We start from the raw sequence: 27,035 nt of genomic DNA, 5'->3' as shown, positions 1-27,035 counted from the left end.
GGCTTGTGGGTAAACACGGCGGATGGGGTCCCAGTACCGACAAAGCTTGTTGGATCTAGGGACGATAACAAGCCGCGGAAACGGGAAACCCCCGCAGAGGCCGCGTCCAGGTAAGACAAGTGAAGCCGAGATGAGCGATATTCTGCTAAGTATCTATTCGTACATCATACTTACCCTATCCCCATACTTCGCGGGCTGGTTACGGCACGAGTTCAAGCTTGTCGGTACAATGCATGTACGTCAAAGCGTGGGGCAGCGAATGAGCACACGGACAACGGAAGACTCGGTCGGGCTGGAGTTCCTGGTCTCATACCGCCGATGTGGAAAGCTTGAGCGAGGTGCTCAGGCGTGCGGAACGTGGTATCTGTCGGTTGTCAGAGCGGGCCATAGTTTCTCCTCTGCCGAGCCGTAGAAGCTGGGGATGGGGCAGTTTGAACTGCGTGGATGTGCGCTAAGTGCCGGCTGTATCCGTGCCATTAGGTACCTAGGTAGGTACCTAGGTAGGTAGGTAACAACCTCTTCCTTTATGCATTCGTTTGCGTGCTTCTTGCAGCCCTGGCACGACAGGTGTTTTTGAGCAGCATTGCCAATTCGCGCTTGAAAGTCGAAACAGAACAGCGACGAGTGCTGCTGCTGCTGGCAGCAAGCTCACTCGAAACCCGTCTTCCCGGACGGATCGGGATCATAATTGCTTTCTTTTACAGGTAGCATACCGAAATACCCCAACGATGGCTTCAGACTATGAGCGAACGATTCTGGATTTCTATCAGCTTCCTACACCGTACCCTAACGAGTGGCCTGCCGAGAAGGACCAGAGTGATGCATCCGATGACGACGAAGACGTCAAAGATGAGAAGAATGCGAAGCTACAGCGCCGCAAGTCACGATACCAAGCACTAGAAAGAGCCGTCAGCGATCGGCGGAGCATAATACCTGGGTCTCAGTCGGAGAAGGGAGGCATCGGTAACATCGTCCAGCGAGACGAGCCAGATCCCTTGGGCACTACCGACAGCGTTGTTAGGACTCTCCGCCAGCTAGGAGTTCCCATCCAAGATGATCCGCGCCTGCGTACGTAGGGTTCGAAACACGAAGACGATATCGGGGCTGACCAATGCGCAGGTAATCGATTCCTTCTGTCATCCACCACCTTTTCCCCCGCCCTGTTTCTGTCTCAGATGCACGCAACTGCCGATACTCAAAGCTTACTTGCTGGTCTGGACACTCTGTCACAGTCAATCGACCAAAAGTCTGCGTCACTCAAGGTCCTGGTAGAGACCAACTTCGAGCGCTTCGTCAAGGCCAAGGCCACTATAGATAATGTCTACAGGGAGATGAAGTACCGCGGCGCCGAGCCACCCCCACCGCCTACAACGGGTCGCGCTCGTGCTCACTCCCGCCACGCCAGTCGAAGCAGCTTCCGAGGCAGCATCAGCAACTTGAACCTCGCTGCTTCCCTAGGAACCCCAGCGTCGGATGCGCGCAAAAAGAACGCGCTGATTAAGGAAAGCGAATACGGCGTCGCAGGAATCAAGGCACCTCTGCTGGACGTTTCCGCCAAGGCAGAAGATGTGTGGGGTCCGGCACTGGGAGGCCGTGACAAGGAGGAGAACCTCAAGGTCTTGTCTGCCAATATTGATCAATTCAAGGACTATGTCGAGCTTAGCTCGGCCATCTCCGACAGCATCAAGCGGAGGGACTATGAGAGTCTTGTGGACGAGTACAACAAGGCGCGCAAGTTTTCCGACAATGCGCGGGCCCTCGCCACGACCATTTCTACCGAGGCCTCGTCAGATACAATCTACCAGATTGTTCTTGCAGCACGCATGTGGCACGATGTGGATGAGCAGATTCAAGCTTTCAAGCGCGACGTCTGGCGGAAGCTCGTTACCCTTCATGGTGTGTCCAAGTCCGACAATCTGGGCCATCAGGATCAGCACATGGAGCTGATCAGTCTACTCCTGGAATTGGGCGTGGACGACAATCCGATTTGGGTCTGGCTGCTTAGTCGGTATGACCATCTCAAGGGAAAGATCCAATCGACGTCTGATCGCTCCAAAGTCGAAGTCGAGGTATTGCGACGACGCCTTGCCAACGCCGACAAGCCTGGCTCGCACACGGTCGCTTCCCATCTCCGTTCTCTAGGTCAGACCACTGTTGAGAACAAAATCGCGTCGGCCGACTCTGCCGACATCATCGAGCTATGGGAAAAGATGTTAGCATTTCTATCGAGTATCCTCTCCCCGCAAGGCATTCTTGGTGAAGTCGTGGATTTTTGGCAGATCATACAGGGCTTCATGGATGGCAAGATACAGCGCACGTTGCCCCTAGGTTACAACGGAGAGTCGCAACGCCATCACCAGTTCACGGAACAGGGCGCAGACGATCTACAGAAGGGCACGTTGGAGCTTGTCGACATGATTCGCGAGACGGTGTTCGCCTTCTTCGCAGGGCCACCCCCGGAGGATATCTCGCTGTTGTTCTCGCCTCTTCCACTGTCACCAATGAGTCCATCCGCTAGTGCCGGAAACCTTTCACCCAGCGGATTGAGAGATCCTCGTCTCAACCTCGACCCCAACAACATCCCGCCACCGTCACCCAAGCGTGGTGAGACATGGGAAAAGCTAGCTTTCTGGCCTCCATGGTCGAACTCAGTCAGTGGCGTTCATTACCTCTCCAAGATGCTCGCCCTGGTTGGCTCCGGTGCATCCGACTTGGCGAGTATCGGTCCGGTTCTCAACGGACAGGATGTCAGCGTTCAGGACAGACTCAAGTCTCTCGTCAACGTTGCCAGAGAGCGATGCGTCATTGCTCTTTGCGCCGCGTGGAACAAGGACGCCGAAAACATCAAGTTTGTCGAAGATTGGCACCGGTCACCGGAACTCGGTGATCTAACCCGCATGCCCTCAAGCTTTTCCGCTTTCGAAGGCGCATTGCTCGCTGGCATGCAGAAGATTCTTTACATATCTGAAGCCATGTCTAAACCTGGTGCGGGGGATATTGTCCTCCCACCACCTAACAAACTCTTGCAGATGGTCAGAAGCCAGTACGTCACGACGCTCTATAAGGCGTTGAGTGGCATGGTGGAAAACGCGGAACGATCCGTCAAGAAGGCCGACGATGACTGGACTACGGATACGGACGGTGCTATTGTCGCCACCGCCGGGCCTGCTCCCAGTGGCGGAAGAGCGACCCTTGATGCCGGAGACAGAGTAAGTTAGCACGCCTTGTATTCGAAGATTGGCAGCTAATCAACGGCAGAACGTCCGCATGCTCCTCACTCTCAGCAACCTGCAGGCCCTCCGGGCCAAGGTGGTCCCAAGCCTAAATTCGCAATTTGAGAACGCCTTTTCGGTGAAGCTCAGCGACGAATCCAAGACGATCAAAGATGTTCTGGGTCAGATTGATGCTAGGCTCTTCCAGTCTTATACTCGGCCATCTATTGAACAGCTCCGGACCATTGTCCGGACCGGAGTCACCTCTCCGGATTGGAGTCCCGAATCTGGCCAAAAGCCGTCTGAAGCGAGACCCTATGTCTACGAGGCCCTTCTGAGCCTTGTCCTCGTCCACAGCCAAGTGTCAACCACTGCCCCTACTCTCACTTCTCAGGTGCTCTCTTACCTCCTCGAACAAACCAGCCGCGAGCTTCTCGAGGCGTTCCGCACCCGCCCAAGATATACCCTTGAGGCTCTGATGCAAGCTACCCTGGACGTCGAATTTGTTGCCCAGACGCTGAGCCAGTACACCACCGACCGCGCGTCGCAACTTCAGAGTGAGATCTACCAGGAACTCGACGGACGTACCGACAACGATGCCCGCGCACGGCTGCAGAGCGAGCTGCCGGAGATGCGTAGCGTGTTGAAGCGGCTGCGTGAGGCGAGCAAGAACGAGTTCTCCTGCTTCAGAAAGATCAAGCGTCCCGGCTTGGGGCCCTCAAGGACAGGCACAGCAGATTCCATCTCTAGCATCACAAAAGGCTAGTGGCCTCCCCCACAGTGTAGGATGAGATAGTCAGATGTGCGGCGGTGAAGCTTCTGGGAGTGATTGTCCACGCGCTGTTCAGGGACATTAGGGGGTTCATGTCGGTAATGAGGTGCACGATTGATGAATGTTCAGTTTCCGATAGACAATGTCTTGCAATACAAGCCAAAGAATAAGGAGCTGATGAGCTGCTCAGGCCGATTGTGGTCATTTAATGATGAAATATCAGAAGTGCATTGGATCAAACGCCATTCGAGCTAGAAGCCACCCAAACCACAACTCTTTAGGTCGACGACTTATTACACTCTAAAATGGGCCACATAGATCCGAGCACCGGCCTCCTCATTTTTCTTTCTTTTTCTTAAAAAACCAAAACAAATACATACCAGTCGATAGGGAGCTACACAATTCATTCGTCAACTGGGTCGGTACTTGCGTCGGGTATCTATGAGTAAAGTCTACAGGCAATGCCGCCCTCACAAATCGAAGGCCACTGGATATTGCCATCTATAAATAGGCAACCCTTCTATATTACTCCCATATCCAGTGTCTCTCAACTCCAAGTTCTGTAACCCTTGTGGTATCTATCTTTTTTGAGCTTTTGCTTTTGCTTCTGGTCCATGGTGGTAGTCGTACATCGTTAGCCATTGTCGGCATCTTTCGTCTGGTCGTTCGTTCATTATCGTGAAGGTGAAAACGTAAGTGAAAGTTAGGTGCGCGTGTTCACAGGCTGCCGGCTACTACCTCTGTTCAATCCCGATTACAGCTCAGGAAGGCACTCGCAGACGTCTATACGCCATTCTATGATATAGAAGGCTGCAGCTGCCGAGGAGGTGGAGAGCCCAGAGAGGTAGGGCCAATGTCAGGGCCAGGGCCGGGAGGAGGGGGTGGCGTGCTGTGGCCAGAGCTTGATGCAGCGGCGACATGGTGGCCATGGTCACCTTCCTTTGGTGGGAGCAGTACCTGACTACAGAAATGAAGCTCCAACGAACGTGACGTCTCGGGGCTAAAGGCACATGTCTCCAGCTTCTGTACGACATCATCATCTAAATAAGAGATGGCAGTCAGTAATGAGGTCGAGCATGTGGCTGGGAGAGGGGGGGGTAAGCTTACAATCCAGGTTCAGCGCTTCGAAAAATTCTGCCATCATAGCAAAGTCTGAGTCGCCAACATCGATAACTCTGAGCCGTCCGTCGAGGGTTCGGAACGTCTTGGGGTGGGACTTTCGAAGAGTCAGGAGCATCTTGAGGAGGTCGGCGATCTCCCGGCCCTGATTGACGTACATGGCGGGAGGGCGGTCGAGGGGCCAGCGTTGGCGGAAATCATCCATCTCCCAAACCTTGAACGTCCATGTCGTCTTCTCAAGGCAGTGAAGGAGGATCAGGATCGACAGATATACGTCGAAGTTGATCTTGGCCTTGCCGTTCTCTAGGCAGCGCTGAAGTTCGCTGATGAGCTTGTTGGACACGTTGTTTGCTTTGCGTTCAGTTGCCGCGGACAGCTGGAATGTGATCAGGTTGTAGATGTCTTGGTCGTCGCTTCCGGCAAAATCCTCGGGGCCCCGAGGCGACACGATGCCCTCACGCTCTTCGGCGATGTACCAGCTGCGCTCTCGGTCGAGGATCTCGATAAGACCCCAAAGCTCAATGGCCAGTTTCAGGTTCTTGCCGGTGACCCTTTCCTGCGGAAACTTTTGGGCAGCCTCTAAGACAACCTGCATAAAGTGAGACGGCTCGCGCTGGATCAGTGTTGGCAGGATGGACTTCAAAAATTCCTCCATGCGGGCGGGAAGATCCTCTTTATCCTGATCAATCATGACGACTTGAAAGACCGGCTTGGCGTCTCCATTAGTCTGCTCCGTCTCCTCAGTGACAGGCTGCTGGGGGCGGGGAGTGACAAGAGCAGCAAGTGTCAGGCTGGGGCTGTCCTCCCATAAAGAGACGACGAGAGAGGTGCCATTTGACAGCAGTTGATAGTTTTGTCGAGCGTGCTTCACTCTGGTCTGCGCCAGGACTACTATCAAAGCGGCCGAATAGAGAGTCAATTCCTGGTTGAGACGGGTACGGACACAAGGGTAAGTCCAATGCCGAGGCCCCTGAATCTTTCGGCACTGGTCGCAGGGGTCATTGGTGCCACACGTTTTGCGCAGGATGCGACATCTAATGCAGGCGCCCTTCTTCCGGGCAGCCTGGACTTCTTTGCGTCGAGCCGGGTTGTAAGCCTTGCGCTTGTGCTCGCTCTGAGTCCCGTTGCCTATCGGCATTCTAGTGCCACCTCTGTTGGGGGGTGCAATGGGAGCCACATGAGTCGCGAATGTGGGGTTGTGGTTGGTCGTCATGTAAGTCATCTCACCCCAGGGCTGCTGAGGCTGCTGGGGTTGCTGTTGCTGAGCTTGTTGAAGTGGTTGCGGCATTGCAGAACCAGAAGCATTGCTGGTGGGAATGCTGTTGACAGGAAGCTCTGGCTTGCAAGCTTCGGTTGGAGACATGGCTGGGCTCAAAACCTGAGGCTCGGTATGTTCTGTAGTCAACTGGGGGTCCATGAGAGAGTCTGTAAGACGCGCGGTCGCGGCGACGGCGACCGATAGATCCGAGGAATCTATAGGGGGGTTGTTCTGCTGCTGGGTCGCAGCTTGGAGATGTTCCATCTTCTCCTCTGTAGTGAGGTAACTGAGAGGGTTGGCGCTATCATTGGAAGTGGACTCTGCATAAAAGTCAGCTTTACTTTTCTAGTCGGGGCCTTTGGCGTGGAAAGACTCAGAGGCTTGTTCTCCAATGATGAATTTAACAAGAAGATCCATAAACAAAACCAAGGAAGCAAAGACCTAACGCAAAACTCACCCTTACGCTCGCGGCCGGGGCGATTCTCGTAGCTCACAGGTGGGTTCTCCAAAGTAAACTGCTCTTGAACCTCAAAGCCAATCCCAAGCTGGCGAACCGCTGACTCGGACGGATCGCGACCAGGGGCCGAGGGAGCACCCATCTCATTCTCACCAACCTGACGGGAAGCTTCGGCGAGGGTGCGAAGGGCAGACCAATTCTCAGGCGCCTCGGGTGCGACCTCCGCCGCAGCGGGGTCGAGCTGGTTAACGGTAAGATTCATAGATCGAGGTGCGGAAGAACCAGAGTGGAGTCCCGCAAATCCGAGAGCGGCGTTGATGCGCTCTTCGGGAGTAATGGCAGGGCACTTCTCAGTGATGTGTTTGTGTAAGACTTCACCTCGGCCTTTGGGGAAGTTTTCGCCGCACAACTTGCAGGTGTGCGGGTACCGGTTGCTGGAGTCTGCAAGTTTGGGGCCCCGAGTAAAATACTCCCCAATCACGGGGTTTGGTTTTCGTCCCATGTTGACCTTGTTTGTTGTGTTCTATACGCGCGGTTCTGATCGATTCCCAAAGACGCTTTCCTTCCGAAGCCGGGCTTCTATGGTGGACGGCTAAGGGCTCAATAGTCGAGATACTTGCTGCAGAGTCGCGGTGACCGCCCAAGAAATTCTGCCCTCGGCGTCGCTTAGAGAGGGATTGGTGACGGACCAGCGCTCTGTGATTTCAGGCAGTAGAACCGATGAGTCTGGAGCAGTTCGAAGGCACCACAGGCCAGAAATTGCCTCGCCAGGCTTATACCAGCGGGCGACAAAGAACAATTACCTTGGTTGGACCTGGGCAGAGCGATGCGATTCACTAATTCTGCCACGGCTCACCGACGTTGAGACTGACAAAATTCTCACACCGCTTCCCATGTCGGATAAATTCCATGGTGGGGCGGAGCAGATCCTACTCGTCACGTGAGGATACCCCACCCATAGGGGATTTCGGCGACACCTGACACCAGGTGAGATGAGGTAAATATGCAGCCTAACCCAGCGTGTCCTTTGGTGCTCATTAGACCATAATGATACTAACAAGGCATCTTGTCAGCCATCCCATGGCGAGATATGAGAGAACGTTTCCTCTCTAAACAAGGATGGATTAGATTCTAGCTGATACTCTTGCGAAAACTTGTTCTGCTGTGATCTCGGCAGCGGTCCCCTTAATTGGCTATCATCATCAACGTTATCCGCATAGAACGAACGCTACAATAGGCCGATATTTCCTTCCTATAATCCCCCTTCCCGATGTCAATGAATGCGCTTCCCACATGTGTGTTGACTGTTTGTTAGCAACGCAACTCCGACCCTATCAGACCAACGAGCCAAGTCTTCTCCTACATCCTGCAGTGTCTCCTTGCGATTCAACCAACAATATTAAAGATGTCGCAAACAGGAGATGATACCATTCGGACCTCCTGCGGACGATGAGCCGTCAATTGCCATAAGCGTCTGCGCGTATTTCCGGTAAGACTTCATAAGCATTGCTTCGCCATTTTCTGGGCATCAGTTATTTTCTAATACCTTTCATTACTCTGGTTGCCCGCAGGAGTGTATCACAGCTCATCAAAGGCTGTTTCTTTGTTTGCATTAACTATTAGTAGAGAGAAGTCCCCTCTTCACTAAGAAGAGGGAATTAATTAAGCCTGTCCCTTTCCTCATTTCTTCTACATCAGCTCAAGTCAAGCGGCAGTGGCTCGTGTTCGGTTCTCCCTGGGTAAAGGGTGCCGCAGCTAAGGTAAGCAATGTCGTTGTGTCTCGGCGGCGTCGTCGATGAGTGGTATGATCCGAGTACGGGGCCAAGTTAAAGGACGGTACGAGACATCTCCGAGCTGGAGGGTCGGTCATCTGCCGTGGTCTCAAAATTGAACCTCGCACTGCCCCGCAGCTACCTAGCTAGCTATACTTTATAGTAGTGTCTAGAGGGGGTCGTCTCTTCTCCAATGATTCTGGATCTCGGCACTGGAGACAGACATCCTGCCGATACGCCTGGAATAGCGTTGGTCGACCATGACCTTCCAACGTTCGACTGTTCAACTATAGAACAAACACCCTGAAGGCAAGAGAATTCTTGGCTACTCTATTCCGTCGCGGCCCTCAAGGTCTCCAAGCACGGCGCCTGGGGCAGAGCGCGCTTCTCCTGTCAGGCTGTCACCACCTTATTGGACCACAGGATGCATTTCGGTTTTCCGTGCCCTGAGACCAAGGGCGCTTAAGCCTAGCATCTCTAGGGGCATGCGAAAGTCACACCAATGGCCGAGCGCATGGTTCTGCCGTGAAATTGGCCAACCCCCAAGAAGCTTGGGGCGGCCCAAGACGTTTCTCTGCCGGTCCGCGTCGCTTGTCATCTGGCAGTAAGTCTTACCACAGACGACACCCCTTCAGACTCGTCATGCCATTTCTGGCGCATGCTGTCCAGTTATAATCTCTCGTTCCGGCACGTTGCCAATCCCCCGTTTACCCACTTACGATCCCTACAGTAACGAAATACTACCTTGTCGCGTCTCCTGCAACGTCTTTTCGCCTCTGGTCTTGAGAGCCAAGTCCTTTCGGTCTAATGATACACCCCAGTGTCGCCTCTTTGCCTTCCTACTTTGGGTTGTTAGTCGATAGCCACCTGGCAGCTTGATCCGCGTGCAACCTTTCCGTCCTTGAAAGTGCATCTGGAGATTTCGCTGCGCTCATATCAGGAGTATAAAGTCATTGATTGTGGTCCTTCTGTCTTTGAGTTGTGATTGTCTGCACTATACATACCTTCCATCATCAAAATGCACCGCGTCACGCTTTTGCACATGGTTTCGGCCGTAACAGCACAAGCAGCTGACCTCTCTAGCCACGTCCTAACAAACGTGGGTTTCTCACATTTTCCTTTTAAAATTTTACCGTAAACTGACGCCTCTCAGACCGGCACTGTGGCCGGCGGGAACGCATTTCCAGGGGTATCACGACCATTGGGAATGGTGAAGATCGGGCCCGACCTGGAAAACGGAGTTGACGCTTATTCCGGCTACCTGCCCGACGGTCACTTCATCGGCTTCTCCATGCTTCACGAACATGGCACTGGCGGCGCTCCCAAATACGGCGTCGTCAACCAGATGCCCATCATGGGCGTCATTGACAACCCTCTTAGCCAGAATACCGACACCAGGGCGCAGCCAGATGAGACAGAGGTTGGCCACTACAGGTCTTTCCTCAGCTCTGGGGTTGTCGTTGAGCTAGGGGCTACAGAAAAGGCGGGACTGTATCAATACACCTTCCCCGGAAACGATAGCACCCCGGGGAACGTCATCGTAGATGTTTCTCATGTTCTGCCATCGTACAGAGGACAAGGCCTCGGCCAGAACTATATGGGAGGCAAGATTGAGGTAATGAATGGAGACGATCTTCGCTACACAGGTTATGGCTACTATGACAATGTGGGTGCAGAATCATCAGTGCCATAAACCTCCCTCGATTAACGAAAGCCAGGGCTGGAACCGTGCTGAAGAGTGGAAGGTCTACTTCTGTGGATACTTCGACCGTCCGGCGACGTATAAGACATTCCTCGGCGTAGACCGTACGTCAACGGGCCTGGCAGAGTATGGTAATGCAACAAGCTATGAGTCGAGATCGCAACGCTTGGGTGCCGTCTTCAGCTTTCAAGACACCACTGTAAAGTCGAGAGTCGGGGTCTCATTCATCTCGACCTCCCAGGCTTGCAGTAACGTCAACGCGGAGATTCCTGCTGACAGAAGTCTCTTCTCCGTCAGACAGGCTACCCGTGAGGCGTGGAACACCGAGGTTCTCTCCAAAGTCAAGACATCAGAAACGGACACGCTAAAGTTGAATCAACTGTACTCGGCGCTGTACTTCATGAATTTGTTGCCAACAAACAAAACGGGCGAGAATCCGCTCTGGGACTCATCCGAGCCCTACTACGACGACGTCTTCACATTTTGGGATACGGTAAACCTGGCCTCAGAGGCCCCCCCCCCCGGATTTTCCATCCGTCGCTATCGACCAATTCTGACAGCGTACAGTTCCGTTGCACCACCTCCCTTCTCCAAATCCTCCAGCCCGAGGCTTACGAGGAGTTCATCCGTTCCATGATTGATATCTGGCGGCACGAGGGCTACGTCTCGGACGCCCGCTCCTCTTTCTACAATGGTGCTGTTCAGGCTGGCTCCAACAGCGACAATGTGCTTGCCGACGCCTACGTCAAGGGAGTTCGTGGCGCAGTCAACTGGAAAGATGGCCTCTCGGCCATGCTCAAGAACGGCGAGGTGACGCCCCCGCCAAACAACGACCCGCGCGACCGCTCCGGTTCCACCAAAGAGGGCCGCGGCGCCCTTCCAGACTGGCTTGAGCTTGGCTGGATCTCGCCACGCTTTGCCCGCGCCGTTACCCGCGCCGTCGAGTACTCGGTGAATGACTTCAACATCTACCAGGTCGCCAAGGGGCTTGGCGTTTCCGACGTCGCCGAGCGGTACCTAGAGCGGTCCCGGAACTGGCGCAACCACTGGAACGAGAATATGACAGCCCATGGCTTCAGCGGCTTCATGGGACCACGCAATGCTGATGGCAGCTTCCCACCACAAGATCCCCTCGACTGCGGCGGCTGTTACTGGGCCGAGGCGTACTACCAGGCTACGCCCTGGGAGTACTCGTTCAACGCGCACCATGATGTTGCGCACCTCGTGAGCCTGATTGGTGGGGCTCAGCGCTTCTCTGGTCGGCTGGAGAAGACGTTTGAGCCGGGGCAGTACGCGGGTAACGGCGCCTTTGGCAACACGATATTCAACCCGGGTAATGAACCTTCTTTCGGGACGCCTTACCTATTCAACTTCGTCAACAAGCAGCACCTTTCGGTGGAGCGCTCCCGCTTTGTCGCAAAATCATACTATAAGCCCGCCCCTGACGGTCTTCCGGGCAACTCTGACGCCGGCGCGATGGAATCCTGGCTGCTGTGGAACATGATTGGACTGTACCCCCTCACGGGCCAGACAACCTTCCTCATTGGCTCGCCGTGGTTCTCGGATCTGACCATCTCGCTCGGCGACGGGCGCGAACTCAAGGTATCGTCGACGGGCGGTTCCGAGGACGTATACTACGTACAGAGCCTGCGCGTCAATGGGGAGCAATGGGACAAGGCGTGGGTGACTTGGGAGGACATCTTTGCAAGGGGGGGGACTTTGGAGTTCGAACTGGGCCCTGAACCAAAGGAGTGGGCGACGGGGGATCTGCCACCCAGTCCGGCAAGCGCGGACGACGAAGAAGAACAGATCGCGGCACTGAGGCACCAAAGCCAGCAGTGGAGGCATCAGGATGAGCAGCAGATCATCAGATAGATTACTGGTCGAAAACAAGAGAACAAGGCTCTTAAATATCATGATAAGCGACTGTCCTCACGAGGCAGATGGATTGGGAATGCGATCGGACACACGGAACGGTCAACAAATTTCGATGAGTTAAGAATCGAAGAATATCATGTATATAACACACAGTCCGTCTAAGCCATTTATTTGTTTCTAAAATGCTCCACGGCAAAATCGCTTGATGAGTAAACTGTTGTGACCATGACACGCTTGCACTCGTATTTCTCGCAAACTCCTCGCTATGCCAGTATTGCTTAAACATAGAACTCGGGAGTAAGGGTATCAAACTCAAAATATGCAAAGTAGCGGTTGACTTGTTTACACTCCATCAGCGGGGCTGAGACGACGCGCCACCGCTCCAGACGTTCTTGAACTCGTCTTCTTCTCCAACGCCGAAGTTTCTGTTGAAGTCGTCCTCTTGCTCGCTTTCCGCCCATGGGGATGCCATGGCCTCTTGCAGAAGGGGGGACTCTTCTGGATGGTTATATTCCTTTTGAGCGCTCGGACGTGTCTCAGGTACCTCCTCAGCCTTGGCGGGTACCTTCGCTGGCGGAGGCGCCGGGCTCTGTCGCTTAGACGAGGATCCTGACTCGGTACGGTCTGGGGATGATGACGAGCCTGAAGGCTCACGTGCAACTTTCTTCTGCTTCTTCTTCTTGCTGGCTACGACGGCCGGCTCGCTATTTCGTGGCGACACCCGCAGACGTTCGACCGTCGATCGTGGTTCGGAATGGAAACCAAGGCTACCCTGGGAGGACATATACCGCTTACTCAGTGGCTCATTTGCGGTGATGACAGGATACTTGATATCGTCAGCCATGAAACCCACACCCAGACGTGGTTTCTTCTCTCTTTTTTACTCACATTCCAATCGCCAAACTCAAGCTCGCGTGCTTTGTCAAAGAGCTGCTCGTCGTCGGGATCTATATGGGGGTCGTTGGCGAGATCTTCGTTGAAGGTACCGTTGGCGTAGTTGTACTCTTCACTCGGGCCACCCGCGGTTCCCTGAAGTAAGGGATCTCGCTCATTAATGTCACGATTCGTCTGACGGTCCACTTGACCAGGTGTCGGAATCCAGTACTTCGCTTTGCCACCCCTCGTGTAACGCATGCCTTCATCGAGTCTCCCCAGTCTAGCACGCGAATCCTCGTGTGCCATGATTTTGTCACCCGAGTCAAAAAAGCGATACCCGTACTTGTCACCGGTAAACGTCTCTTTGGAGTCTTCGATGAGATCCCTGACGCCGAACGCATCGCGCATGGCGAACTTGACAGGCATCCTCGCAGACGATATCCTGTTGTCGGCAAAATCGTGCCACGAGAAGGCGTACCAGTGAGCAATGGCGAAAGCCGGCATCTCGATACAGATCAGCGCATCTTGAATTGCAGCGGCCAAGTTGTCGGGAGTGTAGCCCTCGACGCTGTCTGGAATGGCCCCCAGCCAGACGAGAATAGACAGGAAAAAACCTTGCCAATATGAGGCGAAGATGATGAGCTTGATGCACAAGAACTTGGGCACCGGGCGGAAGGGCAAAAGGTCGTTGTGCATGCAGACCCAGAACAGCCCAAGGGAGTACAGGCTTACTGTCACGCTGATGTTGTAGATGATACCGCTCCATAGGTAGCCCGACTCCACGCCAATGTAGCCCTCTTGGTAAGTTCCGGTGGCCTTCATGATGACGGCAGCCAGCGCCAAAACAGGCTTGAGCCACGCGTACTGAAGAATGCCACGCTTGATTGCCAGAAATGTATGGGGGTCAGATATGTCGACACGCGGCAGTACATGGTTCATAGGCCACAGATGGGAAACTGGTTCTCGGCCATGGGTCATGACGATCAGGGCTCGTTCTCCACCGAGGTAATTGATAAGGAGCTGGAAGAAGGTATAGATTGTGAAGGCCTGACATTGTTAAAATTTGCGGCTTAGAAGAAAGGGCAGGATAGCCTACCTCATAGATGTCTCGAATGGGGTCAAGGAACGCGGCAGCCCTTATCGAGATCATACTTGTCCACGAAGCTATCGAGTATATGGGAACCCTGAAGATAGTCAGCTTCACCCCCGTTGTATGCTCCAAGGTCGCAAACATACATGAGCAAGATTCGAACGACATATCTCTGGAGAAGTGGCTTTCGGTAGTTTTTCCTGCATCGTTGTTAGTCGCAGTCGGCCGAGCGAGAGAGATATACGACGCACGCCTGGAGGAAGATGGAGCTGCGAGCTGCACGTTAGCCTGAGTCGCATTTGCTCCGAAGGTACAGCGACTACTTACATAGCCGATAGAAACGTGGCTACTAAAGCGGCGACGCCAGCGACGATGATGGTCGCCGTGGTTAGCTTCTCGCCAGTGCCGCCCGCCATCGTAACTGCGGCGCGGTACGAGGCGAAGAATGTAGAGATCTGTTCGCGGAATGTCACCTAGATCATAGCTATCGGAGGAGCCGGTCGTGATGGATCGTGAGGAAAGGCAGACCGGCGGTTCCAAAGAAAGTCAAGCTTTGGTCAAAGTGGCAGTGTCGCAGGGTGAGGGGCGAGAGAATGCGTTGAAAGGTGAAGGAGTGATGACGATGCCCGTGCTGTGGGATGCAGCGAGCTGCTCGTGACTGAGGTGCTCAAGTTTGGTATGTACGTAATTAGGTATGAGCGGCATACGCAAAGCTCGTAATCAAGACAAGGGATCAGTGAGTCCCGCGGGCTGCGTTCCGTCCAATCAGTGCCTAGGTACAGGTACCTAGGTATTCGTGTGCATTGAATGTCAGTGAAGTCCATGCCAGCAGCTGCCCTGAAGCTCAGTTTCAGCGCGCTTGAGAATGTGGGGTAGCACCACAGCGACCTTCCATCTGCTCACTGTCCGCGGTCCACTATGGATGGCACACTGCGGTTGACGGGCTGGACCACGGAAGCTACGATCAGCCCAGGGACATGCTCGATGGGGCGGGCTGTCATTAGCGCGAGACGCCCGGCCCTCGTGATTGGCGACGCTCGGCGCGACATCGACTGCGACTGCTAGTTAAAGTGCCTACCTACCTTACGTAGGTAGGTAGTTTAATTAACCGTTGGCTTGTGATCCATCCTCAACTGCATCTGCATCTCCATTTCAACAACCTGCGTGCTCCCCCGACCCCCCGTTTCTACAACTGCGAGACCTTTTTCAACTCCAACGACCCACCCAGCACCTCCAATGACACACATCGTGGATTGCTAGCATTGTACGCGTTCTAAACATCTGACCGACCATCGTCAACCCCGGGATACCGAGCGACGAACAAGAGTTCTTGAGACATGGAAGTGGGTGGACTGGCACAGCCCCGACCTTGATGTTAGCAGCTTCGGCCTGTCGTAGTTGAGGCATCGTGCGACAACCACGACCAACATCATGCCGGCCGACGGGGAACCCAACCCAACCCCGACGGAAACGCCGAATTTCAATGGGTAATTTACGCTGTCCGAGCCCCGCGTGCCTTGCCTTTGCTGACCGCTTGCTTCATGTAGCACCTTCCTAGCCTTCCTCATTGTCTGCGGTGCTCTGTACGTAACACGACTTCAATCTTTCCAGCTCCTTAGCTTACCTTGTGCAGTGCCGTCTTCTTCCTCCTATACTTCAACCGAGCCTTTGGGTCGCTATTGTCATGGGGCATACGAACGTACACATGGCATCGTTACCGCGTCTACATCGACATACAGGCCCTTCAAGTGTCTCTGCTTGGTGGACGTATATTCTTCACGGGTTTGCGATATCACGGCAACAACGAAACGTTCCTTGTTCAGCATGGCTATGTTACATGGCGCTACTGGCTGCGGCGGGTGCGGGAAGTGGACATCAAGGCCTCGGCACAACAGCAAGCTGAGCAAGCGTCTGCGGCTACGAACGGGAGGCACTCGAACTTGCCCTGCCGTGTGACCATGTCTTTGGTTGGGTTGGAATGGTTCATATACAACAGAAGTCCGGCCTACGACAGCGTGTTGGCTGGGCTCAAGGAACCTACCGCAACTGCCGATAATGCGACGACGGGCTTTGAGTCAAAAGACGATAATGCTTCTCTAAGAAACCGAGGGCAGAGGGTCTCTGAAAAGTCAGATCCGTCTCAAGACTCTTCGGCACATGAAAAGGAGAGTTCTGGCGCCGCTCTGCTGTCAAGACTAGGAAATACCCTCGGCCGCCGGGGATCATCGGCCAGCAAGCCGAGTACACCATCTGATGCACCAGAGGAGAGCGATGACGCTGTCCAGTCAGACTCCGATCTGCCATTCCTTCTGCAGCTCTTCCCAATCTTTGTGACGTGCCAGAAGGCGGCTGTGGTTATGGGAAACGACAACACCAAGGCCATCTTGATTGTTAAGGCCGATGGCCTGTCGGGGGAGATAGATGCCTCAAAGACGTCCACTCCCGATCCATACAGACAGATTTTCAAGATCAAGTTCCAGCATCCGATCGTAGAAATGAGGGAGAACGAGGAATTCAAAGAGGACCAGGCGACAAGGGCAAACCGCGAGAAAATGGTTGCGCAGGAACCCAGCCCAACGTACAAAACCTCTTTTTTCCGACGACAACGACGCCGCGCACTTGGAACACTGCGAAACCTCGTACCATACTGGAGGAAATCTGTGGAATCCTTCTCCTTAGGCTCGCGAAGTCCACTCACCACCGCCATCTCACAAATACCGGGGTCCAACCACTGGCAAGGTCTGGCGCGCTACTTGGACGAGGACGAGCAAGACTCAAGGCTACGGTGGGCAGGTGTTGAGTATGCCGCCGAGTCCACCGTAGTGGACAGCCCGGAGGCAACACTGACCATATACTGGGATGTTGTGGGCAAAGTGACAGCTGAAGCGGCTAGCAGTCGTTCTGACGAAAATGCAGCGACGTACATCAACGGCGACGAAGCTCCCGCATGGGGCATGATTATAGCTATCAAGGGCGGTGTGGTAAACTACGGACCCTGGGCCGATCGTCAGAGAGCGGACCTCCAGCGCGTCTTCGTTCCCAGCTTGTGCAAGGATGCGGTTCCTGCGACCCCCTTGGCCGAGGGTGAATATCGAGTTCCTACTCAGTTTAAATTGTTCGTCGAGTTAGATGACGAGGTGACGCTTCGGATACCCATCCGAGAAGACTCCAAAAACTGGAAGTGGAAGGGCAAAGAGCCCCCTATGAAGTCTCCGTCGCCTCCACAGAAGCGGAAGCAAAGGAACCGCGCAAAGAAGAACAGCAAGACCGACGCTGCGCCCATCCGGCCGGGTGGCTGGCTTGATCTGATTGTACCCGGCAACGCCACGATTTCCTTCACCATGGATATGCTTGCTAGCACAACAGGATACCAGATGAAGCTTGATGTCGACCTGCCTAGCACTGAACTCGCGACCAGCGTCAATCATGAGCTTCTCTGGCGCTCAGGACCACAACGCATATCTTGTGACCTTTCAAGTCCTCTCAAATGGAACTCGCTAAGGTCATGGTACTTCAATGTCGTCTCCGAGGACATGGAACTGTTCATACTACGGGACCACGTTTTCCTCTTGATAGACTTGGTCGATGATTGGGCCTCGGGACCACCAGCCGAGTATCTGGTCTTCACGCCCTTCAGATACTACCTCAACCTTGACTTACGCAACGTAACGCTGTACCTGAACGTCAATGACGGAAACATCATCAACAATCCTACTGATCTTGAGGACAACGCCTACGTTGTGGCCAAAAGCCCGTCTCTCGTGGCAAACGTCTGCATTCCGATCGACAAGTTTCGCCCGAGCATGAATGCCGTATCGTTTGCGCTTGGAGCCGAGATCTTTTCTCTGTGGCTCCATGTTCCACCTTGGAACACCCAGGGCACGTTTATAACGTCAAAAGAGATAGCACACGGCGAAAACTTCGAGGCCGACGGAAAGTACCATTACAACGCAACGACGGCACCGTCTAACATTGACATCCTGGAGCTGAACCTCGGCCTTCAGTCGCCCACAGCTACGCTGTACGGATTTATTATACGTTACGTTATGAAACTGAAGGATAACTATCTTGGAGACGATATTCATTTTAAAACACTCGAGGAGTACCAGGACCTTTTACGACTGAAAGAACGCAACCCTGATGCGGAACTGGCCAATCGCCCGCCACCCAAGAAAACCAACGACTTGGACGTGATTCTAGGTGTCAAGATCGATGATCTCCGTATTCTGTTGCCTGCGAACTTGTATTCCAGCCAGAGACACGTTCAGATCGAAACAGCCGGCCTCTCTTTAGATCTCCGATTCACAAACTACTATATGGACTTGCAGGTCAACCTCAACCCTCTCAACCTTTCCCTCGGGAGCGCAGAGTCGGGCATGGAAACACCTATTAGTGCTGTGTCTAGCACGCAGTTATTCATTGACGGCTTGTCAATATTTGGCCATCGTCTTTTTGGCCTTCCCCCAGCCGAGCCAACGTACCTTTGCAACTGGGATATTTCCGTGGGTACGATTTCGGGAGAATGCTCCACCGATTTCTTAGCAGCCCTGATGAGCGCAGGCAAGGCATTTGCGTTCGAATTTGACGATGACGAGAACGCTTTGATTCCGCTATCGTCCATCATTGTATACGACGTAACCTTCTTGCGGGTGGCTGTTGAGTCTGTTCGAGTTTGGTGTCATGTAGACGAAGCAGCTTTTCTCTTCTCGACTGGTACACTTGATGTCAAGTTCAACGACTGGGCGCGCACGCATTACTCCAAACGAGCAGACATCATGCTTCCGGATCTTCAGATTTCGTGTGTCAACTCGGAATCGGCTATGAGGCATAAATGGAAATCCCAGCAGGGCGTCGAAACTGACGCCTTCTTCCAAGCCTCTATCCGTGTGGCAGTTATTGGAAGAAAGTTACACTTTTCCGAAGAGCGCAAGTTGCAACAGGAGCTCATCCGTCGCGAGGATCAACGGACTGGGCGCACTGAATTTCTGCTTCTGCCCGGGATTCTGGAGGAGACGCTTCCGGATCAGCTTGATCCGCCTGCCCAGGGCTTTCCTCCAGTTCCTCATCCAACTGTTTTTGAAGGTGCTGAGGGGGACCAACGATCCTCCGACAATCGATCGACTTTCAGTCGCTCCCAACGCCTTCGTCACAAAAGTTCGTTCTTGTCCACGACCACTACCTCGAGCAGCAGCAGTGTGGTCAGGCCACGGAGTTCTGTGAGATCGCGGGCTAAATCCAGACAATCGGACATGCTGTACCCTGACAGCCCTGAAGCCATGAAACGAGGATTGCAACACCAGCGAGATGTTTCTACGTCGACTGGTCGCCACTCCGCCTTTTATAGTGCCATTGGCGACTTCCGAGACGCCAGTCACCACTCGTCTGTGGCCTTTTCGAGCCAATTCTATACCCCGCCGTTTCCCCTCGAGAGCGTTCGGCCTGATACCTCGGAAGCTGTCATGCTAAGCATCGAAGAGGGCGATGCGCCCTCCGCCTTCAGCTTCCCAGGGTTTGGTCTCAACAACATCGACCCTGAATCTTTGGCTGAGGATCGTGCGCATAACAGCATTATCGTCGAGATACCCACAGGCCTTACTGCGTTTCTAAATCCTTCTGCAGTCAAGAATGTATCATTACTGCTTGCTGCTCTACAACCCAGCGAACCAGATAATATTCTTGACAGCCTGCAAATTTCCTCCATGACTGATATCTTTGACCATCAGAAGAAGAAGACGGTTCCTGGTGAAATTACCGACGTACTATTCAGAGTCCCAAAAGCCAACATCAGGTTCTTGAATGCTTCCGCTGTCGACCGCCTCAATCCTGGCGGACAGGAACAGGACCAGTATGATGTGACAGTGTCAAAGCTGTCGCTGTGTCTCCGATCCACAGATGCCTGGGAAAACCCAACGGATCCGGTCAAGAGCAACAAGCGAACATCGGTACTGCTGAAACTTGGTTCCGCCGACGTATCGGCGTCGGAACGGCTCTCGGGTGCCAAGGAAAACCAGGCCGCGTTTATGGCGCAGATCGAGCGTGTCGTGGTGTCTTTGGGCTCGAAGGACGTTACCTACATCGACGCGGAAATCGGGAGCATCAAGAGCAGCACCGCTTCAGAAAAGATCGAATACCTTGCGTCACTTATCCACAGGAGCGGGGTTGTCGCTTCGGAGCTTGGGGAGACATTAGAACAGACGATATCACGGCACGAGGACCGCGTCAAGCATTTCGTGTTTAAGCTCATGACAGAAGGGCATCCGGTGGGCGACCCGTCCTTCTTGACAAGACCGTCGGCGGTCTTGAGATCTGCCACAGAGCATCTGCGGACCTTTGACTCATGGAAGATGGCCGCAAGACTTCGTCAGATATGGACGCACATGCCGGTAAACTTCAAAGATGATCTGCAGCTCAGTTGCATTTCTGGATCAGCAACTCCGCCTTCCGACGCTTCCCATCGTGTCATTGAGGCTTTTCAACGATGGCGTAGCTGGGACTTATATGATGTGGCTGGTTCGTCCTTGATCAAGAACGTTTTTGGGACAATCAATGTTGGCGGCAAAGCTGAATCACCTGACCTTCCGATCTTAGCGGCGCTTCGTTTGAAGGAATTGCAGCTACTTTTAGATCCGGGGCCCAAGGAAAATAGGATCGTCTTTGCCGACTTAACGACACGAATGGAGAAGAAGACAGCGTCACAGCCTAGTGACATCGAGACAAGGCCAAAGAGCATCACCGTTTTGAACGTCTACTGTGGTGAGGCAGCCGTCATGGTCAACTGGGAACTTTGCGAGCTTGCCGAAGACATCCTCCGACTTTACAATAAATCCAGCCTCGCAAACAAAAACCATGCAACGCCCAAGCAGGAGAAGGCTGCAGTCGACGAACCAAAACCACAGGACGCCTTCCATGTTGTACTGGCAATTGGACGAGGCTCAGTGGAGGTGGACACCATCAACCTCAGCGCCACGTCTCTTGGCCACAACTTGAAGGTGTCTTGCCTACTTGATGGATACCAGAAAACTGGCTCATCTATCAACTTCATCATTAGCTGCGATGCCGTGACATCGCGACTTCACCACCGGTCTGAGTTATTGGGGATGTTTCAGCTCAAGGACCCAAGTATCATTGTTTCCCACGAGCTTCTCGAGACGGAGACAAAATCATGTCACACAATCAAATCAACAGCCAGCAGCCGCACTTTGACGCTAGTTGTTAAGCAGGATCCTCTGTACCTGGTTGAAGTTGCTGATTACTTGGTCAAAGATGAATTGGCGCAGATCCGCAAGCTTCAGAGACAGTTGCCGGAGTCGCCAGCACCCCCTCGTAGGAACAGCGTCAAGATTGCTGAACGGCTCTCATCGTTCCGTGTCAATGTCGCTATGTTCCTAGATGAGTACCGCATCAGCGTGCCGTTGTTGCAATCAATGACCTACGACATTTCGGGCGTTGTAGCGCGAGCAGCGGTAGCAGCCAATTTTGGAAAGGAGCTCATCTTCGACTTTGATGTCAAGGAGAACTCCCACGAAATCAGGATGGATGTCAGAAACCAGCCGCGCAGTATATCGCTCCTCCGAATCCCGCCGACCAACGGCCGGATAGTTAGTCACATGTGCCCGGGGGAGCACTCAGTCTCCGTGTTCGGCTCCGTCGAGCTTATGCAGCTGGACGCTTCCGCGGTGTACAGTCTGTTGACGGCTCTGAACCGACCACAAATATCAAGTGCCATCAGCGAGCTGCAAGAGGGCACAAAGGCAATTCAGGGTCACATCAGCGACATTTTCGGTGAAACGCCAGCCCCCAAGGAAGCACCGCCTCCAGCGCAGGTGTCAAACCTGGTCTATACCGTCCATCTCACTCTGGCTGGTATTGAGGTCTTTGGGAAGACACCGCTTGTCTCAGAGAAGGACCCCACAGCATGCCTCTCTTTCAAGCTTGATAGAGTGCATCTGGAAGTTGCTAACCGCCGCGATGGAGAAGGGCCGATTCTGGTACAGCCGCAGTTGCATATCAACCTGCGTCAAATCTTGATTGACGTGCAAAAGGGCAGGGATAACGCCATGCGATCTTGCGGTAGCCTTGCTCTGGGCGCGCTCATGTCGGCAAACACACGACACACGGAAGATGGCAAGGAAGAGAGGTCCTTCAATTTCAGAAGTGACGGACTGGAGATTAACTTGTCGCCGGAAACCGTTTCGACAGTGGTTGCCGCCTTGGGATACATGGGTGACAAGATCAAAGACCTCGACACGTCACGCGAGCTCGAATACTTGCGCAAGATCCGGCAAACAAGACCCCGCATTGCCATCAACGATCAGGAGGAAGCGGAAGAGCCTGACATCATCGATTCGTTCTTGTCGTCCATTGTGTACCGTTTCGAAGTGCGCGATACGCAGATTGCTTGGCTCGTTGGTGATCCTTCAGATGACTTGCTGCCATTAGCGAGCAGCAAGGAAGATCTCATCTTGTCGGTCCAGCTCGTCAGTTTTGGAACGCGCCAAACCAAGTCAGCCAGGCTTACCATCGAAAACTTTCAACTCCAGATGGTTCCTCCTGGCCAAGACAAGAGCTTTAGGTCTCTTCATTCGGCCTTGCTCCCTGAGGTGATCTTCAACATCGCCTATGTGTCCAATCCAAACACCCGCAGCCTAGCGTTCCAAGCCGTTGGCAAATCGCTGGATCTGCGCTTAACATCAGGCTTCATAATTCCAGCTGCTATCCTGAAGGACTCCATCAGCCTCTCGATGCAGAACGTGCAACGAGCTTCTCAAAATTGGAGCACTGGGATTGCCCCTACTAAGACCGAAAAGGTTGACATAAGCGAGGAGCCGACCGCGCCGCAACGAAGTATACTTGGTACAAAACGTCTTGAGTCCCTACTAATCGACGCAGACTTTTCGGGTGCCGTTGTTTATGTCTCGGGTAAGAAACCAACAGATGGGCTCCGTGGAAACCCCAGGACTGGTCGACCATCTCTGGCAGGCAAATACGGCCAGTTCAGCACGGATGATACCGGTAGCAGCACTGTTCTCAGATCGCCAGGCCTAGCCTGGAAGCTCGAGTACCGAGACAACGGGCGCGAGGACCCTTCGCTGTACGGTGAGATAAAGATTGACGCGTCGAGTAATATTTTGTATCCCTCTGTTGTGCCACTCATCATGGATATGACGGTCAGCGTCAAAGAAGTCGTAGGCAAGGATAAGGATACGCCAGCTCCTACGCAGACACCCGCTGCTGCGAAGGCCAAGCCTGGCAACGAGGATAATATCCTTACGGCCGACCCAAATGCCGTTATTGGACGGTTGAAGCTAAACCTGGGGCTTCGGATTTGCCGTCAGGAGTTCTCGTTGAGTTGCCAACCCATCGCGCGTGTTGCGGCGACGACATGTTTCGAGGACATCTACTTCACTGTCAATACAGTGCGCTCGCAAGAACAAGGCAATTTCTTTTCCATCTCCGGCGCTTTCTCCAAGCTGCAAGCGTCAGTTCAGCACGTTTATTCCCGAGAGTCTACAGGAAGCTTCGACGTCGACTCGATTGTGCTCTCATTGATGAATAGCAAACACGTCAGCGGGACGAGCGGCGTGTCTGCCATACTCAAGGTCAGCCCGATGACCGTCTCGATTAACGCCAAGCAACTCCAGGACTTTTTACTATTCCGCGAAATCTGGTATCCAACTGAGCTACGGAACACGTCGACAGCCCCAGTCGCCAAGATGAACGCCGAGACTTCACAAAGTCACCTGGTACAGAGATATCAGCAGGTCGCCGCAACAGCAGCATTCCCGTGGACGGCCACCATATCCATTACGTCTCTCGACGTCAGCGTAGACATGGGCCAGGCGATCGGCAAGTCAGTCTTCGCCATCAAGGAATTTTGGGTTTCATCAAAGAAAACTTCAGACTGGGAGCAGAACCTGTGTCTTGGCTTCGAGAAGATTGGTATAGATTGCACAGGCAGGTTGAGCGGCTTCATTGCTCTTCAAAAGTTCCAGTTGCGAACCTCGATCCAGTGGCCAGAGCGAGAGGCGGCGCTCAACGAGACACCCCTCATACAGGCGTCCATTGGATTCAGCCAATTCCGCGTAAAGGCAGCATTCGACTACCAAGCCTTCCTCGTTGCCGATATCACGTCTCTCGAGCTCCTCATGTACAACGTTCGCCGCAGCCTCGAGGGCACGGGGGATCGGCTCGTTGCCATCTTTGACGGAGACGCAGTTCAGGTCTTTGGCACTACAACATCGGCAGCACAGGGCGTCGCGCTGTACCAAGCTTTCCAAAAGCTGATACAGGAGAGGCGGGCCAACTTTGAGATGTCGCTGCAGGAGATCGAAAAGTTTATGAGAAGAAGATCGTATCAGAACACTGCTACGTCTCCCCATCTAACCACTACGCCAAAGTTCCGAGAGGAAGACACGCTGTCCAAGTCTCCAATCTCACTGGATACCGACGTTGTGGTTACGCTTAAGGCATTGAACTTGGGCGTCTTTCCGAGCACATTTTCCGATCACCAGGTGTTCAAGATGGAGGCGTTGGGGGCCGAGGCACGATTCGCAGCCAGCATTGAGCAGCGACGCGTTCACAGCATCCTTGCACTTACCCTCGGACAGCTGCGAATCGGCCTCGCCGGTGTCAGGAACATTGAAGCGCCGAAAACGCTCAGTGAGATATCGGTAGAAGATGTTGTCGAAAGGGCCACAGGCTCGCGAGGTGGAACCATCCTCAAAGTACCCAAAGTTGGGGCGGTCATGCAGACATGGCAAACACCCAACCAAAACCGGATCGAATATATCTTCAAGAGCGCCTTTGAGGGCAAGGTTGAGGTGGGATGGAACTACTCACGCATCAGCTACATCCGTGGGATGTGGGCCAACCATTCCAAGTCACTGGAGCAGACCTGGGGCAAAGAGCTCCCGCTCACAGCCATCAAGGTTTCGGGAGTGCCGGACACGGAGGAGCAGCAGACGGGCGGGTCGTCGCAGCAAAAGATCACGGCCGAGGTCACGGTGCCGCAGTCCAAGTATGACTATGTGGCGCTCGAACCGCCCATCATCGAAACGCCTCAGTTGAGGGACATGGGCGAGGCGACGCCACCACTAGAGTGGATTGGGCTTCACAGGGACCGACTGCCCAATCTGACTCACCAGATTGTCATTGTAGCCTTGCTCGAGTTGGCCGGCGAGGTGGAGGATGCCTACTCTAAAATATTGGGATCATAAGAAGGCCGGCAGTGACTCATTCGGCATAGGTTGTTTTCTTTTCATCTCATTTTTCGGCGTTTAGGGAGTTAAAAGGTTGGGGGTCCGAGATCAGTAAGCATCACTACGGAACAGGAACATGACGGCGAATACCCGTAACTCTACCGACTTAGTAATCAAAGCATGATGTTAGTTTACCGGCTGACGCACTTGTGCAATGTGGAATCCTCGGTGTACTCACCGGCGTGCTTCAAAGCGTGTCTGGCCAACGCTCGCTGCAAGAGTTTGACGGCATAGGTTAAGTCGTCCCAAAGAGAAAAAAATGGCGCGGCCGATGAGTCGAGGCTGGCACTGAGTGAACGCGCCAGTCAATCAGGTAGTCAACGTCAAGCTCGGTCACGCCTGGCATCTCCAGCTTGCTCACCCCGAATAAACCGTGGCGTGGGAGGTCGGTTGGTTTGGGCAGCGTGATAGACATGATTATCCGGTTCTACCACTGACACAGTACACTGAAGTACTAGCGTAATCATAGTGTGGCCATGGTACCGGTGTGGCATATGTCGCCGTCGTCGACTTGGTTATTGGGCCCTCGCAGGGCCCCATTTCCAGCGTTGGACAATGGCATGTTGATCCCACGAAGCCGGGTGGTGGGCTGTTCATACACAGTGCGTATAGCCGTTGGCAACACGGGGGGGGGGGGGGGGGGGGGCACATATTAGCTTCGTTTGGCAGCACTCGGTTCTAGACTGCCCGACCAACATGGCATGCCAGTATTTCCAGAGCTTTGCCTAATTCAAACAGGACGTGTATCAAATATGCATCTGGTTGGACTCCAGGAGCTGGGCTGGACTCGTTGGGCCGGGGTCAGCCAGACCATGTTTTCGTGCTTCTACTTGGACTCTCGACTTCTGGTGCGAGGGGGCCAGGGTTGTTGCCCTTTCGCACCCGCATAAGATTGTCCAGTGCCCCTCCATGCACAGACCGGTCAAGTGAGGTACCAAGGTAGGTAGGTGGCAGAGGGGGAGGGGAAGGAGAGATGAGGGGCACACACGCACACGCTCACACATACACATACCTCCCTCCTCGCACACACACAGTCGATAGGTGCTGATGAGAGAGGAAGGCAATTGCTGTGGTGCCGCAGAGTAGGCGATGTGTGAGTCTACCTACCTGCGTGGTTGATGTCATGCTCTGGTATCACGCATTTCGGCACTGTGCGTCACAGGTGGCGCCACGGCTGGCAGGACTTCACTAAGTGGGAAGGTTGTCATCACAGTGCGCAACACTGAGGAGCCACCCTCCATTTGCTACCAAATGCTCTGCAGGCGCTGTGATTGAAGAGGGGTGGGAGGGTAATAGCTAGACACCCACTGGAGGGGGAGAGGAGGGGCACCGTGGGAGTGAAAAAAAAAACCAGGAAGAAGTGGCGGGGGTGTGTTTTTTCCCACTCTTTGCGCTGCCCCACCTACCCATTTTTTTCTCATTCGGCCAGTCACTAACTTTTTTTTTTCCCTCGGGGCAACCACTGCCACACAGCAAGAGAGAAAGAGGCACCACTTCTCTTTTTTCCCCCTTCTTCCCTCCCACCCTCCTCCTCCTTCCCGCCTCCATCTCATTCAACCTTTTCGACGATAAAAGAATCGGTAGAGGAGCTCGAGTTCCCCTGTCCGTTTCCTGGAACCGTCGACTTTTGCAACGCTTCGG

General features: G+C 53.8%; 5 protein-coding genes across 5 annotated transcripts; 3 read left to right on the top strand and 2 right to left on the bottom strand.

The window, feature by feature from the left end:
- Nucleotides 1–728: 728 nt before the first annotated feature.
- Nucleotides 729–3,978, top strand: GLRG_08348 (exocyst complex component Sec5; the record flags this gene model as incomplete). Its single annotated transcript, XM_008099033.1, has 3 exons — nucleotides 729–1,068; nucleotides 1,120–3,209; nucleotides 3,259–3,978. 3 exons carry the CDS (start codon nucleotides 729–731, stop codon nucleotides 3,976–3,978), a joined length of 3,150 nt encoding a protein of 1,049 aa, XP_008097224.1.
- An 801-nt stretch (nucleotides 3,979–4,779) lies between these two features.
- On the bottom strand, nucleotides 4,780–7,320 carry GLRG_08347 (uncharacterized protein; the record flags this gene model as incomplete). Its single annotated transcript, XM_008099032.1, has 3 exons — nucleotides 4,780–5,024; nucleotides 5,092–6,681; nucleotides 6,819–7,320. 3 exons carry the CDS (start codon nucleotides 7,318–7,320, stop codon nucleotides 4,780–4,782), a joined length of 2,337 nt encoding a protein of 778 aa, XP_008097223.1.
- Nucleotides 7,321–9,608: 2,288 nt separating this feature from the next.
- On the top strand, nucleotides 9,609–12,167 carry GLRG_08346 (glycosyl hydrolase family 92; the record flags this gene model as incomplete). The annotated part of the gene is made up of 4 exons (XM_008099031.1): nucleotides 9,609–9,689; nucleotides 9,744–10,256; nucleotides 10,309–10,785; nucleotides 10,860–12,167. 4 exons carry the CDS (start codon nucleotides 9,609–9,611, stop codon nucleotides 12,165–12,167), a joined length of 2,379 nt encoding a protein of 792 aa, XP_008097222.1.
- Nucleotides 12,168–12,522: 355 nt separating this feature from the next.
- On the bottom strand, nucleotides 12,523–14,552 carry GLRG_08345 (uncharacterized protein; the record flags this gene model as incomplete). Its single annotated transcript, XM_008099030.1, has 5 exons — nucleotides 12,523–12,996; nucleotides 13,059–14,093; nucleotides 14,143–14,230; nucleotides 14,283–14,336; nucleotides 14,464–14,552. The coding sequence occupies 5 exons, from the start codon at nucleotides 14,550–14,552 to the stop codon at nucleotides 12,523–12,525; spliced, it is 1,740 nt and encodes a 579-aa protein (XP_008097221.1).
- Nucleotides 14,553–15,567: 1,015 nt separating this feature from the next.
- GLRG_08344 (fermentation associated protein) lies at nucleotides 15,568–25,352 on the top strand (the record flags this gene model as incomplete). Its single annotated transcript, XM_008099029.1, has 3 exons — nucleotides 15,568–15,623; nucleotides 15,684–15,719; nucleotides 15,770–25,352. 3 exons carry the CDS (start codon nucleotides 15,568–15,570, stop codon nucleotides 25,350–25,352), a joined length of 9,675 nt encoding a protein of 3,224 aa, XP_008097220.1.
- Nucleotides 25,353–27,035: the final 1,683 nt, after the last annotated feature.

The sequence above is a fragment of the Colletotrichum graminicola genome (assembly GCF_000149035.1).
Source record: "Colletotrichum graminicola M1.001 genomic scaffold supercont1.38, whole genome shotgun sequence".
NCBI lineage: Eukaryota > Fungi > Ascomycota > Sordariomycetes > Glomerellales > Glomerellaceae > Colletotrichum > Colletotrichum graminicola.
The sequence above is the reverse complement of the archived record's forward strand: the minus strand, read 5'-3'. Positions and strand labels throughout refer to the sequence as shown.